General features: G+C 67.2%; 2 protein-coding genes across 2 annotated transcripts; both read right to left on the bottom strand.

The window, feature by feature from the left end:
• Nucleotides 1–63: 63 nt before the first annotated feature.
• On the bottom strand, nucleotides 64–4286 carry LOC309602886 (S-adenosylmethionine synthase). Its single transcript, XM_082337000.1, has 9 exons — nucleotides 4101–4286; nucleotides 2441–2518; nucleotides 2236–2358; nucleotides 2041–2153; nucleotides 1814–1957; nucleotides 1509–1727; nucleotides 1246–1428; nucleotides 1039–1172; nucleotides 64–639 (listed from the first exon to the last, which is right to left on the bottom strand). Exons 1-9 carry the CDS (start codon nucleotides 4189–4191, stop codon nucleotides 537–539), a joined length of 1188 nt encoding a protein of 395 aa, XP_082193126.1. The 5' UTR covers nucleotides 4192–4286; the 3' UTR covers nucleotides 64–536.
• Nucleotides 4287–5920: 1634 nt separating this feature from the next.
• Nucleotides 5921–10761, bottom strand: LOC309602900 (histone H2A.V). The gene is made up of 5 exons (XM_082337034.1): nucleotides 10642–10761; nucleotides 7214–7291; nucleotides 6761–6874; nucleotides 6521–6650; nucleotides 5921–6264 (listed from the first exon to the last, which is right to left on the bottom strand). Exons 1-5 carry the CDS (start codon nucleotides 10642–10644, stop codon nucleotides 6203–6205), a joined length of 387 nt encoding a protein of 128 aa, XP_082193160.1. The 5' UTR covers nucleotides 10645–10761; the 3' UTR covers nucleotides 5921–6202.
• Nucleotides 10762–10949: the final 188 nt, after the last annotated feature.

Consider the following 10949-nt stretch of genomic DNA (forward strand, 5'->3'; position numbering starts at 1 on the left):
GTACCAAACCCGCATGGGGGGGGCGGGGGGGGGTGGTTTTAACACCGTCCCCCCCCCCAAAACGTGCGTCCTCCGAAAGAGAGGTTTAAAATTTGGGTTTAAGAACAAAACCAGCACCAGCGAGGTCCCGGCGGGGAAAGGGGGGACCCGAAATGTGGCGTGTGCCCCCCGCCCCGCGGCGGGACGGAGCGGGGGGAGCGCTCGGGGGGGCTTTCTGCCGTCTCTGAGCTCAGACGTCACACGTGAGAGTGGGGGGGTTTAAAAAGAAGCCGGAGGGATCGGCGGCCACGGGGCGGGGGCTGGGGGAACGGCACGAGGCCGCGCGTGGTCCCCACGCAACCGAAACGATGGCGAGAGAGAGAGAGAGAGAGAGAGAGAGAGAGAGAAAGAGCGAGAGCGAGGGGGGGACACGGGGCCGGGGGAGCCTGGGGGCCCGGGAGCTCTTTCCCCCAGAGCCCGCGAGCTTCTCTGTAGCCTACGCCCGTGGGAGTGGGGGGAAAAAGCCTAACAAGGCTTTTTTTTTTTTTCTTTTTTTTTCAATATTTTAGTTTTTTGGGAACTTCCCAAGGGAAACTGTCCCTACCAAAGTGGCCATAGGCTGCGGTCCTCTGATAGAGGGGCTTCTTCAGATCCAGATCCCTGGAATATACAAGTCCTCAACTCAGTAAAGAGGATGCGGCCGCGCTCTCGCCCCTTCCCTGCCTGGCCGGGGGGTCTGCGGCGGCGCCTCCGTCTCCTCCCCGTCCCCGGGGGCGGTTGGAGCTTCCCCGGTCGCCCCCCGCCCCCTCCCCACGTCCCGAGAAGCCGGAGAAGCTCCAAGCGCTCGGCTCTCGGCGGATACTTACCCCCGTCCGCGCCCGAAAGCGCTTTTATCTTCCGGCATAAGCGACTCTCCTTGCCGGCTCCAGCTGCGCCAGGCGGTGACCGCGGCTGCTGCGGGGCCGGGGAGGGGCCCCCGCACGCTGCCGCCGCCCCGGTGTCCCCCCGCCCTCTCCTCTCCCCGCGGCGCGTGCCCCCCCCTCTCCCGGCGCCCGTTACCTGACGATCACCCCGGGGCGGAGGTCGAAGTTCTTCTTGACGATCTCCAGCAGCTCCCGCTCGCTCTTCTGGGAGGTGCCGTAGTGGAAGATGGAGATGGAGAGGGGGTGGGACACCCCGATGGCGTAGGAGACCTGCGGGGAGGGGAGGGGTTGAGCCGGCGGAGCCCCCGAAAGCGCGGGGAGGGGGAGCGGCGCCTGCACCCACCTGCACCAGCACCCTGCGGCACAGCCCGGCCTTGATCAGGGATTTGGCCACCCAGCGCGCGGCGTAGGCGGCCGAGCGATCCACCTTGGTGTAATCCTTCCCCGAGAAGGCGCCGCCGCCGTGGGCCCCCCAGCCCCCGTAGGTATCCACGATGATCTTGCGGCCCGTCAGACCGGCGTCACCCTGCGAGGGACAACGCCGTCACCGCCGCGCCGCCGCCGCGCCGGCACGGCCTCAAGCGGGAAAGGAAAAGCCCGCCCTACCTGGGGGCCGCCGATGACGAAGCGGCCGCTGGGCTGGAGGTGGTAGATGGTGTCGTCATCCAGGTACTTGGCCGGCACCACCGCCTTGATCACCTTCTCCTTCAGCGCGTCCCGCATCTCGTCCAGGCACACCTCCTCGTCGTGCTGCACCGAGATGACGATGGTGTGCACCCGGATGGGGATGACGGCGCCGCGGTCCTGCATGTACTGAACCGTCACCTGCGGGGGGACGCGGGGCGATCAGGCGGGAGGGCTGGGGGCTCGGAGCCCTTTGGGGGTCCCCCCCGAGGCGGCGGGGCCCTCACCTGCGTCTTGGAGTCGGGGCGCAGCCAGGGCAGGGTGCCGTTCCGCCGCAGCTCGGCCAGTTTGGCGTTCAGCTTGTGGGCCAGGACGATGGTGAGGGGCATGCACTCCTCCGTCTCGTCCGTGGCGTAGCCGAACATCAGGCCCTGCGGCAGAGAGAGGGGGGCGATGAAGCCGCGACCCCTCCGGCTGAGCCGCGGCGGCTGACGCGGCAACGGGGGGCACCCACCTGGTCCCCGGCGCCGATGTCCTCCTCGCTGCGGTCCAGGTGGACGCCCTGGGCGATGTCGGGCGACTGCTGCTCCAGGGCCACCAGCACGTTGCACGTCTTATAGTCGAAGCCTGGGGCAGAGCGGAGGCTGCGGTGAGCCCGGCGCGCCGAACCCCGCGCCGGCAGCGAGCCGGTGACCCCCGCGGCACGTACCTTTGGAGGAATCGTCGTAACCGATGTGCTTGATGGTGTCCCGGACCACCTTCTGGTAGTCGACGGCGGCCCGGGAGGTGATCTCCCCTGCCAGCAGGATCATCCCCGTCTTCGCCACCGTTTCTGAAGGGAAAGAGGAGGACGTCAGCGCTGACGTCACCAGCACGGAGCCAGCGTCACCCTGCGTCCCCGGGGAGCGACTCACCGCAGGCCACCTTGGCGTCGGGGTCCTGCTTGAGGTGGGCGTCCAGCACGGCGTCACTGATCTGGTCGCAGATTTTATCTGGGAAGGGGACAGGGAGCGGGAGGCCGTCAGGGCGGCGCGGCACGGCCCTTCCTTCCGGAGCCACCGGCCCTCGGCACAGCCGCGGCCACACTAAGCTGGGCTCCGGAGCGGTGGCCGAGCACAAGCCTTCCCTTAAGCCGGCAGCCTCCCGCGGCGCACACAGCCCTCGCCTTGTGCCACGCCGGGCTTTTTGCCTGGAATTCCAGGCATTTACCAGTTAAGCTCCAGTTACAGCCGGGTCAGGATTGTGTTCAGCCACCTACGGCACTGCCGAGCCCCGGCTTCCCGATTCCGGAGCTTTCTGAATCCAGAGCGTGACGGCCTCCCAGCAGCTCGGCTCCCGGGGGGGGGTGCCTGATGCCGGCAGCTACCCCGGAGCGCGCCTGGCCAGCTCCCACCGGATCCCCAGGTCCCTCCAGTAGCCGGCATGTTTTATTCTGGGCGAGGCAGAGCCCGCTCCCGGCGCTCCCCAAGGGCCGCTCGGGGCTCGGCGGTGAATAAGCAACTTTCCTCGGCCTGCGGACGTCCTTGGCAGTGACCTTTCGGGCCGGATTCAGGAAAGGATGAGGCAGCGCCTCGCTGGGGCGCGGGGAGGCGGCTCCCCCGGCCGGGTCTTGGGGCTAAAGAGCGCGGGAACGGATCTTTCCCCCACGCACGGTTGCTGAACTCCTTTTCCCTCGTGGCAGCGCCCGATTTGGGGTGCGGGGAGCCCCGAGCACCCCCAGACGGGCCGCAGGGCCCTGGTTACGCCGTGGGGCGGCGCGGGTGCAGCCGGGCGGGCCGGGGGGGCGATGGGAAACCGCATCTGCGGGCGGGCTGGCCGGCGGGGGCGCGGGGAGCCGCGGGCGCTGGCGGGCAGGGAGCAGGCAGCTGCCTGCACAGCTTGCCAGTCATGTGCCGAAACCGGCGAGCACAAAGGCGGGGGGAGGCCGGCGCGGCGCGGCACCGCGCCGAGAGGCGGCCTGGGGGCGCGGGGGGCTGAAGGAGCCCCCGTGGGGGCCCTGAGCCTCCAGATGCGGGGGGGAACATCTGGAGAGCCCCCGGCAGCGCCGGGGGCGGGCAGGGCGCTCCGCCCCCGCCCGGGCAGCGGGAGGCGGGGACCCCCGCGGCGGGGGGGCAGGGTGCTGAGGGCGGGGACCCCCCCCGGGCCCGCCGCGGCCCCCGCAGCCACCCGGGGACCCCCCGGGGGCCGCCGCCCTGCGGGAGCTGCTTCGTCACGGCCCCCCCCGCCGTTGCGTCACCCGGTAAGGACGCCCCCCCCGTGCGTGTCGTGTGCGTGTCGTGTCCCGTCGTGTGTCGTCCCCCCCCCCGCCCCACGCGGGAAGCACGTGCGCGCCGGGGCCCGCAATGCGGCGCGCGCCGCCCCGCACTGCGCGCGCGCCCTATGGCGTCACGCACCCCCCACCCACCACCCCCCAAACCTGTGTCCATCCGTCCGTCCGTCCGTCCGTCCGTCCGTCCCCTCCCGGGTGCGCCCCCTCCCCTCCTCATCTTCCGCCTCCCCCCGCCCGTCCTGAGGCGGCCGCGCGCCGCCGCCGGGCCCGCGCCTGCGCGTTCGCCGCCCCGCCGCGGCCCGCACCTGGGTGCCCCTCGCCCACGGATTCGGAGGTGAAGAGGAAGGTGCCCTCCTCGATGAACACCTCGTGGAAGCCGTTGAGTTGCCCGTTCATGGCGGCGGCGACGGCGGAGAAGCAGCAGCGGCGGCGGCGGCGGCAGCGGCGGCGGGCGGGAGCGCGGGAGGCGGCAGAGCACTGCGACGGCCGCAACGGACTGAGCGCGGCGCCCTCCGCCCCGCCCCTATTTATACCCTCCTCGCCCCGCCCCGCCGCCTCCTCCTACCAATACCGAGCGCCGAACGCGCCGCGGGGGCGGGGCGGCGGAACCACTGCCGGCGGGCGGGGGGGGGCGGGTTACGTAACGCCGGGAGCGGCCTCCCCCGCTGCCGCTTCCCCCGTCCCCCCGCGTTCCCCGGGGCGGCAGACAGGCTCGGAAGGGCGGCCGGGGCGTCTCGCCTTCCTCCCGGCGTGCGGCGGGGCGGGCGGGCACCGGCGCCCTCCGCCGCTCCCCCCCGGTGCGGCCGCATGGAGCCTCCCTCGCTGCCGAGGCGCGGAGCGGCGCGCGCGTGCGCTGTGCGGCGGAGCGGGGGCGCGCATGCGCGATGGGGCGGCGGCGGGCGGCGAGGACGGGGCCCCCCCCCCCGCCGCCATCTTGCGGGCTGAGCGGCCCCGCCATTGTGCGGCCCTCGGCCCCGCCGCCCCCCGGTACCGGCTCTCCGCGCCCCGCCCCGCCGCCTCCTGCCCCACCCCAACGCCTCCCGCCGCCATCTTGTGAGGGCGGCGGCGGCACCGCCACAGCCGAGGGCGCGCAGGCCGGGCCCGGTTCTGCCAACCGGTACCGGGCCCCCGGGGCCGCCCCAGGCGCTGCGGGCCGGCGGGAGGGGGCTGGGGCGGCGGGCGGCGGTGGGAGCGGGCGGCCTCTCGCCGCCTGATGCAACCGGCCGCCGGCATTGCCAGTGCTGGAGCCTCCCCAGCGCCCGCCGGCCCGCGGCACCTGCGCGGCTGCCGGCCAGGCCCCGCCCGGGGCAGGCGCGGGGAGCCGGGCCCTGGCGCCGGCGTCGCCCCGGGGCGCGGGGTGGGGCGGGAGCGAGCCCGGACGGGCCCCGGTCAGCGGGGCAAGGAGCCACGTGGCCAGGACAGACGGGCACCCAGGCCCCGCGCACGCAGGACAGACAGACACGCACCTGGGACCCATGCGCCCAGGACAGACGGACACCTGGGACTCAGCTGCCCAGGACAGACACATACCCAGAACCCCAATACCCAGGACAGACGGACACCCAACACCCATCTGCCCAGGGCAGATGGACACCCAGGACAGATGGACACCTGGGACTCACACCCCCAGGACAGACACCTGGGACACATGCACCCAGGACAGACGGACACCTGACACCCATATGCCCAGGGCAGATGGACACCCAGGACAGACGGACACCTGGGACTCACACCCCCAGGACAGACACCTGGGACACATGCACCCAGGACAGACAGACACCTGACACCCATATGCCCAGGGCAGACGGACAACTGGGGAGCCCCTGCCCAGGGCAGATGGATACTCAGGACAGACGGACACCCAGGACCCACAGCCCCAAGCCTCACACCCCCAGGACAGACACCCGGGACCCATGCACCCAGGACAGACGGACACCTGACACCCATATGCCCAGGGCAGACGGACACCCAGGGCCCCCACCCCCTGGACAGACGGACAGGTCTGTCCCCCCGGGGCGGGGCGGGGCCCGGCCGTGGGGGCGGGGCGGGGGCGTGGCCCCGCCAGGCCCCGCCCCGTGGGCGCTCAGAGCACAGCCAGGCAGCTGGGGATTTTTTTTTTTTTGTCGTTTTTTTTTGTAAAAAATGGTTTCTCCGTTCCATTTTTGTATAAAACCCGGGGGAGCAGCCGAGCCCCTCGACCACCGCCCCAACTGCTGCCGCCTGCCAAGGTACAACTGCGCGTCAAACTTTGAATCTAAAGCCCATACCAACGGTTTCTCCTCTACAGTCAATTGGCTACGCTCTTCCTTTGAACTATTCCTTAAAAAAATTCCACGTATCCCCAAGATTTCTTCTGTCCCGGGTACAGTATGACAATGGGAGGGAGCGGGCCGCTTTTTTTTCCTCTCTACGCCGTCTTCTGTTGTCCCTTCTTTCCGATCAGAGACTTGTGGATGTGGGGGATGACGCCTGCGGAGAGAGGAGGAGGAGGAGGGTTCCCGTCAGACTTCCCACACGGCTCCGAGAAATCCGCCGTTCCCAGCGGAGTTCTGCGATAGCCCGGCGCAAACGCCTCCTCCCGCTCGACGGATCACCCCCCCGGCGCTCCAGTCGGATCCAGGGAAGCAGCGAGCCTCTGGTATCGATCACCGCTGCCGAATTCCCATCTAATTTTCCCATATTTTTTTTAAAATTCCCAGTTTGGGAAGGGGGGGACGATACCCACCGCCCCCGGCAATGGTGGCTTTGATCAGGGAATCCAATTCCTCATCGCCGCGGATCGCCAGCTGCAAGTGACGGGGGGTGATCCGCTTGACTTTAAGATCCTTTGAAGCGTTGCCCGCCAGCTCCAGCACCTGCCGAGAAAAATCGGGAAGACACTCGGGATCCCGAGGGACACGGGGATTTTTATTTTGTTTTGTTTTACGTTCTGTTGTAAGGGAGGAAGGGAAGCGCGGGGACCCACCTCGGCGGTGAGGTACTCGAGGATGGCGGCGCTGTAGACGGCGGCGGTGGCGCCCACTCGCCCGTGGCTGGTGGTGCGAGTCTTCAAGTGCCTGTGGATCCGGCCCACCGGGAACTGGGCGGGGGCAACCGACACCTCGTTAGCACCCCCAGCCTCGTTAGCACCCCCAGCCCCTGCGCCTCCGCAGAACGACACCCACACAGAGCCGCCCGCGGGATTGCGCGGCCCTGATCCAAATCCGTCCTCGCGCCCTCTCCGTAGGAGAGGCGGATCCTGCCCCAGGCAGGAGGCAGCCCCTGCGAGCCCCCGTCGCTCCGTAGGGACAACGCAAATCACAAAACACGAAGTTTTCACCCCCCAAAAAAGGGTTTGGGGCAACCGGCCGCCCAAAGTGGAATTTTCCCTCGGCAATTCCCGTTTCACGAGGAGACGGCGGGCGCCGGCATGCCTTACCTGCAGCCCGGCTCTCTGTGAGCGCGACACCGCCTTGGCCTTGGCCTTCCCGCTGTCCTTGCCCGCCTTGCCACCAGCCTGCAAGAGAGAAAGGCGCCTGTTAATTAACCTTAATTAACCCGGAGAGACGGGCCGCGCTGTAATCCGAGGCAAACGCGCTCTCTGCCGCCGCAGGAAACTTGTGGCCTCTCCAACGACCCGAAACAAGGCGAATTTGAGGGGACGAGGGGGTTCAAGGGGCGCAGCGGCTGCTTTCTCGCCCCGGGCGTCTGTCTGCCACTTCCTGCTACCGCTATTCCCATTATTTTCCAGAAAACGCCAAACGGGAGGAAACCAGCCCAAAGAGCCTGCGTGGTTTTGTTGCGGCAGTTGTGAAACAGTTTGATTTCAGATTCGTTTTCTCTGACGGCCGGCGCGCGGCAGGACACTGTTTCTGAACGCAGGAATTTGCAGACCAGGCCTGCGGGGTTCAAGGGCAATTCCCTTCCTGCTCCGGAGCGGAAAATTGTCAGGGAGCCCCAGAAATCACGGACTTAGTGAAAATCGTGTTGCGGGGGGGCGGCAAAACCCCTGAAGCGCGAGAGTTTGGAAGCTGCTGAGAAACGAGGAAGAACCGAACGTGGGTTCGCCAGGCTCTCGGGCATCCGCGTGAAGGAAATGAATCGATTCGAGGGATAACGAAAGAAAGCGCGACGTCGCTAATGGCTAACGAGAGCCGCTTCTAACGAAGGTGAGAGCGGCGGGCGGCGCAGCAGGGCGGTGGGGAAGAGCCCGCAGCCCCCCATGCGACTGGTGGTTTGTTCCGCAGGGAGAAGGGAAGCCTCGCAACGATGGCAATTACATTTAACGGCCGGGCCGTGCCCAGACCTGCTGGTACCACCCCAAAACCCGCTCCCTGTCAGAAAAACAGCAGCTATAACCCCCAGAATTAAGCCTCCCGGCCCCCGTACAGCCACCGCAAAGGGAAAGCAGAGCCCTAAAAGCATCCACGCTCATAATCCCCGTTTTTACATCACGCGTTGATCACGCAATCCCAATGCAATCCCCAGCCCCTTCAAAAAAGGGGGAATAACGTCTCGCTGTCAGGGAGCGGAAAGCTGCCGCCAGCCCTTCTTGCTCACTCGGAATGAACCGCAGGATCCAGAGATCCCTGGAGACCGAGATGACGCTAACTGAGCGTATTAATCCTTAACATAAGGCACCGGCTCAACACTGGGATATCCAAGATCCGCGTCCCATCCCAGCGAGGTGGGAGTTAACACCTCGCACCAGCTGGGGAGCGCCGGCTGGGCTTAAACTCAAATATTGAAAAAGAAATAAATCGCATGGGGAAAATATTTACTCTGGAGGCAATAAACCAAGCGGAGGGAGGTGGGCAGGAGAGCCGGGCCGGCGTCCTGCGGCACCGAGCGCAGGTGGGTTCCACCCCACGGCAGAGATCCGGCTGCGGGAATGCTGGCATCCTGCAAACCCGCTCGGCGTTTTGGCAGCCAACGGCAGGACAGGAGCGTCTTCAGAAGCCGTTGGCTCTGGTCTGTTAGGAGAGCGGCTGAGGGATGACTTGGAGACGCCTCCAGAAGCGCTTTGAAGCGCCGACGACACTACCTGCGCTGCGGTGAAGCATCAGGAGTTACTTTTATCAGTAGAAAACATCACTCAGTAAAACTTCAAAAATCAGGAAGGGAGATCTGGGGATATTTCCACGCTCTAGAAATAAAAGACGGCTCTGGGAAAAGCCCTGGCTGTTCACACCGAGGGCTTTTATCAGCCAGCTGTGAACTTTCCCACTTCTCCGTCAAGTTTTCCAGCCGGCAGCTGCCCGCCCGATGCTTCTTTACACGATATTTGACTAAAAGAGGGAAGAAAAGCCTCGCAGCGGAAGTCCCGAGGTTTGTCTCCACCTTCACCAACATCTAAGCCCTCTGCGGGGTTTGCAGAGGAAACGCCGCAACAGGTTCCCACAGCCGAGCCGCCACCGGCTCCCTGCGGAAGCTCATCCCCCTCCCGGCCACGGTCCCGGCGGAGGAACGAGGGCTCCTTGATGAACGTCGCCTTCGCGGTGTGGAGATTTCCTCCTCTTCCTCGGGATGCGGCGCTCGCGGGGGCTCAGTCGGGTTGGAGACGGCAGCGATTCCCTTCTTCATCCGGGGGGACCGCGCCGACGGGTGCAGGAACACGACGCCTCCTTCCCTTCTCCCCACAGAAGCACGTTCCCACATCGAAACGCCACCAGATTGAACGCGCTGGGTCTCTCGCAACCGACAAGCAGCTTTTTTTTTTTTATTCTCCTCGTTTCAAACGGGACTAAAATACTTCAAAAAGCAACTTTTTATCTGTTGCCACAAGTTACGAGATATCCTCCAGCGCCGGCGAGGGTTGCATAATCTCGCAGAGCGTTTCCATGTTAACCCTTAGCGATCGGGGCCCTTATCTCCCTCCTCGTACCCTAAACGGCGGTTACAGACCCTGCAGCCGTGACTTCCACGAGTTTCAGGCACCAGGCCACAGGAATAAGGCACCGAGGAGGATCAAACCCCGGCCTTCTCCCCGCAAGGAGCCAGACCCTTCCTTGGGAAGCCACCGGCGAGCTCCGCCGAGAGCCGAGGCGCGCAGGGATGTCAGTTAGAACCTAAACCGTGGAAACCAAAGGCTCCTGGGGGCAGGGGCTACCTGGGGAAGGCGGCCGGGCCGCTTGACAGGCGTCCTTCGGACCACTTGCTCCTGGCTCAGCAGGTTTTACGCCCCTGACAATCAGTTTGCTACCACACAATCAACTTTTAAGATATATAAGCACGGAAAGTAGCTGTAAAGAGGCAGTTTCCCCTCCAAAACCCATGAAATGAGGGCAGCCACGGCGTCTCCCAGCCGCCCCGGGAGAGCTTTGACAGCCCAAGGGAGGCACCGGCTGCGCCGCTCCCCGCCCGGCCGGCGGGGCCGGGCCCCCGGGAAGCGGCACGAAGCCTCCCCCGAAGGGCCCCGCAACGAGACAAAAGTCGGCGAGAGGCTTCGGTTACACAACGGCGGCAGCCCCGGGGAGCCCGAGGGGGCTTTCGGCGGCCTTCCAGGCGCCCCGCCAAGGGGAGGCTCCCGGGGGAGCCCCTCGGGGAGGGCAGCGAGCGGCGCCGAGCCCAAGGTCACGGATCGGTGACAGAGCCCGGCGCAGGAGCCGCCCGTTCGCTCCCCCGCCGCGGCCCCGGGCGTCTCGCCGAGAGAGGCCTCCCCCGGCCGCGGCTCCCCGCTGACAGCGGCGGCTCCAGCCCCCGCCGGGCGCCCCCGTCAGCCCCGGGCCTGCGGCCAACCCCCCCGGCCCAGCGGGGAAGCGGCGCCTCCCGACCTCGGCCTCCCACCGGCTCCGGTCCCGGCCCCGGAGCCCCCCCCGCGCCCCCTGAGGAGCCGGACCGAGCCCGGCCGCCGCCCCCGCCCCTCACCATGGTGCCGTCGCCGCCGCCTGAGCTCCGGTCCCGAGTCCGCGCTGGAGCCGCCTCAGGAGCCGCCAGACAATAACCCGCCCGAGCGCGAAGAGGGAGCCCGGCCTGCCGCGGCGACCTCCAGCCAATGGAGACGCCTCATACTAGTTTGAACATCCCGCTAGGGCCAATCGCGGCGCCGCTTCTTGCCCCCCCGCTGGCTCCGCCCCGCGGCCCGTTTAACGGCTGTTTTTTCCTTTGCACACGGCACGCAGGGGTGAGGGCGGGGGGCGTGCCCGGCGCCTCCGAGCCGGTGGGCGGTGCAGCGG

The sequence above is a fragment of the Platalea leucorodia genome (assembly GCF_965183815.1).
Source record: "Platalea leucorodia genome assembly, chromosome: Z".
Taxonomy (NCBI): domain Eukaryota; kingdom Metazoa; phylum Chordata; class Aves; order Pelecaniformes; family Threskiornithidae; genus Platalea; species Platalea leucorodia.